This window comes from Crotalus tigris, unplaced genomic scaffold (assembly GCF_016545835.1).
Source record: "Crotalus tigris isolate CLP2741 ecotype Arizona unplaced genomic scaffold, ASM1654583v1 scf7180000023617.9722795, whole genome shotgun sequence".
NCBI lineage: Eukaryota > Metazoa > Chordata > Lepidosauria > Squamata > Viperidae > Crotalus > Crotalus tigris.
The window spans coordinates 7,661,136-7,662,664 of NW_024100081.1; the positions used below are offsets into that span (position 1 = coordinate 7,661,136).

The window sequence follows — 1,529 nt, forward strand, 5'->3', positions numbered from 1 at the left end:
AGGAAAGGAATGGTATAAATCAACTGACTTAGCACATAAATTGAATTTTGCAGTTAGGATGAGACAGGTGCTGAGCACAGAACTCCTGTAGCTTTACAAAGATTCATTGCCAGCAGTAGAGGACAGAATAACCATTCTTTCAAATGTGACTGCTCAACCAAGGCTATTAAGATTGACCAAGGTTTCAAGCCATGGGCATGGCACATAACAGTTCCTTTAGCCTGGAAGGTGTATGTAATTCCAACTGAGATTTCTCCTTATCTGTCTTTTGATCTCTGGGGATAGCTTGGGACAAATAGAAGCTGCAGTATTATTAATTCCCCATTAATTTCCCGTTCAGATTTTACATCTCTAGTAAATGCACAGATATGCTTGTCTGAAGAGCCAGCTGTACTGAAGACATTCACTTGCAGAGATGAATAAACGAACTAAAATATTTTACTCAGTGTGAATCTTTGTAAGTAGCAAATAGTGTATGTTTACTTATTTGCCTTTCTTGCTTTTTATGTTTTTTGACAGAAATTCAGAAGAGTGGCCATCTCGTAGGCCCCATGAATGTTCTGCAGTAAAGTCCAGGGGTGTTTTCGAGACACTTGCCAACATGTTCATGGACAAGAACAGTACTCCTTTATCTAAGAAACCAAACAAGAAAAAAACCAGGCCCCAGGGTTTGCCTTCTCCAGCTCTTTGCTGTGCCTGTGGGCTCTGCATCATGCTAGCAGGTATTAACATAACCTTGGTAGGAGCATTTGCTTTTGGGACCTTCCTGCCTGTCAATAACCCTCCCATTGTCATTGGTCCCATCCTTCTGGTAGTGGCTTTCACTTTCTTTGGAGCTTGTTGCATTTGCAGCCGAAGGCCACCTGCTCACACCACAAGAAAATTCAAGCCAGGAGCCAATATTGGACTCATCAAGCCTGGGAACACAGCCTTTGAAATTGAAACCAGTGAGCACACTGTGCAGGACACAACAGCTGTGCAGTTGAGCCCAACCAACTCTCCAATGTCTTCCAAAAAGTCCACTCCGATCCATGAGAATTCTAAGGCCTGTACACTTTTTACAATGGACAGCAATGGTCCAGTTGCAAAATATACAGCAGGGGGAGAATCGATACATCTGAATTTGCCCAGGGACGTTGCCATGACATAAACCAAACTGGAGAATATTTATGAGCATGTGGGTAGGAGGCACTTCAACACAACCAGATGGTTAGATGAGTTTCCAACAAAGCAAGCATCTGGAATCCAATTTAGATTTGGCCAGCACATGCATTAGAATATATTGAGAAATTTAAGGGAAAGGCATAATAAGGTAGCAATTAGTAATCAATACACAGCTGTATTGTGCCAGACACTGGTGGGGAAAGTCTGAATTTTCAGCAGTGACATTAAAGTGAAAAATGGAATACATAAATCAATGGCATGCAGCTACTGAAAATCACATATCCTGTGGATTTAATTCATTATATTAATGGGCTGGTGAATGATAATGTGATGATAAGGATTTGGTGGTGCAGAGCAGTGGAAAA

At 41.5% G+C, this 1,529-nt stretch overlaps 1 protein-coding gene across 1 annotated transcript; it reads left to right on the plus strand.

Annotated features, from left to right (window-relative positions):
• Positions 1 to 601: 601 nt before the first annotated feature.
• TMEM275 (transmembrane protein 275) lies at positions 602 to 1,150 on the plus strand. The gene has a single exon (XM_039319749.1). The coding sequence runs from the start codon at positions 602 to 604 to the stop codon at positions 1,148 to 1,150; it is 549 nt and encodes a 182-aa protein (XP_039175683.1).
• Positions 1,151 to 1,529: the final 379 nt, after the last annotated feature.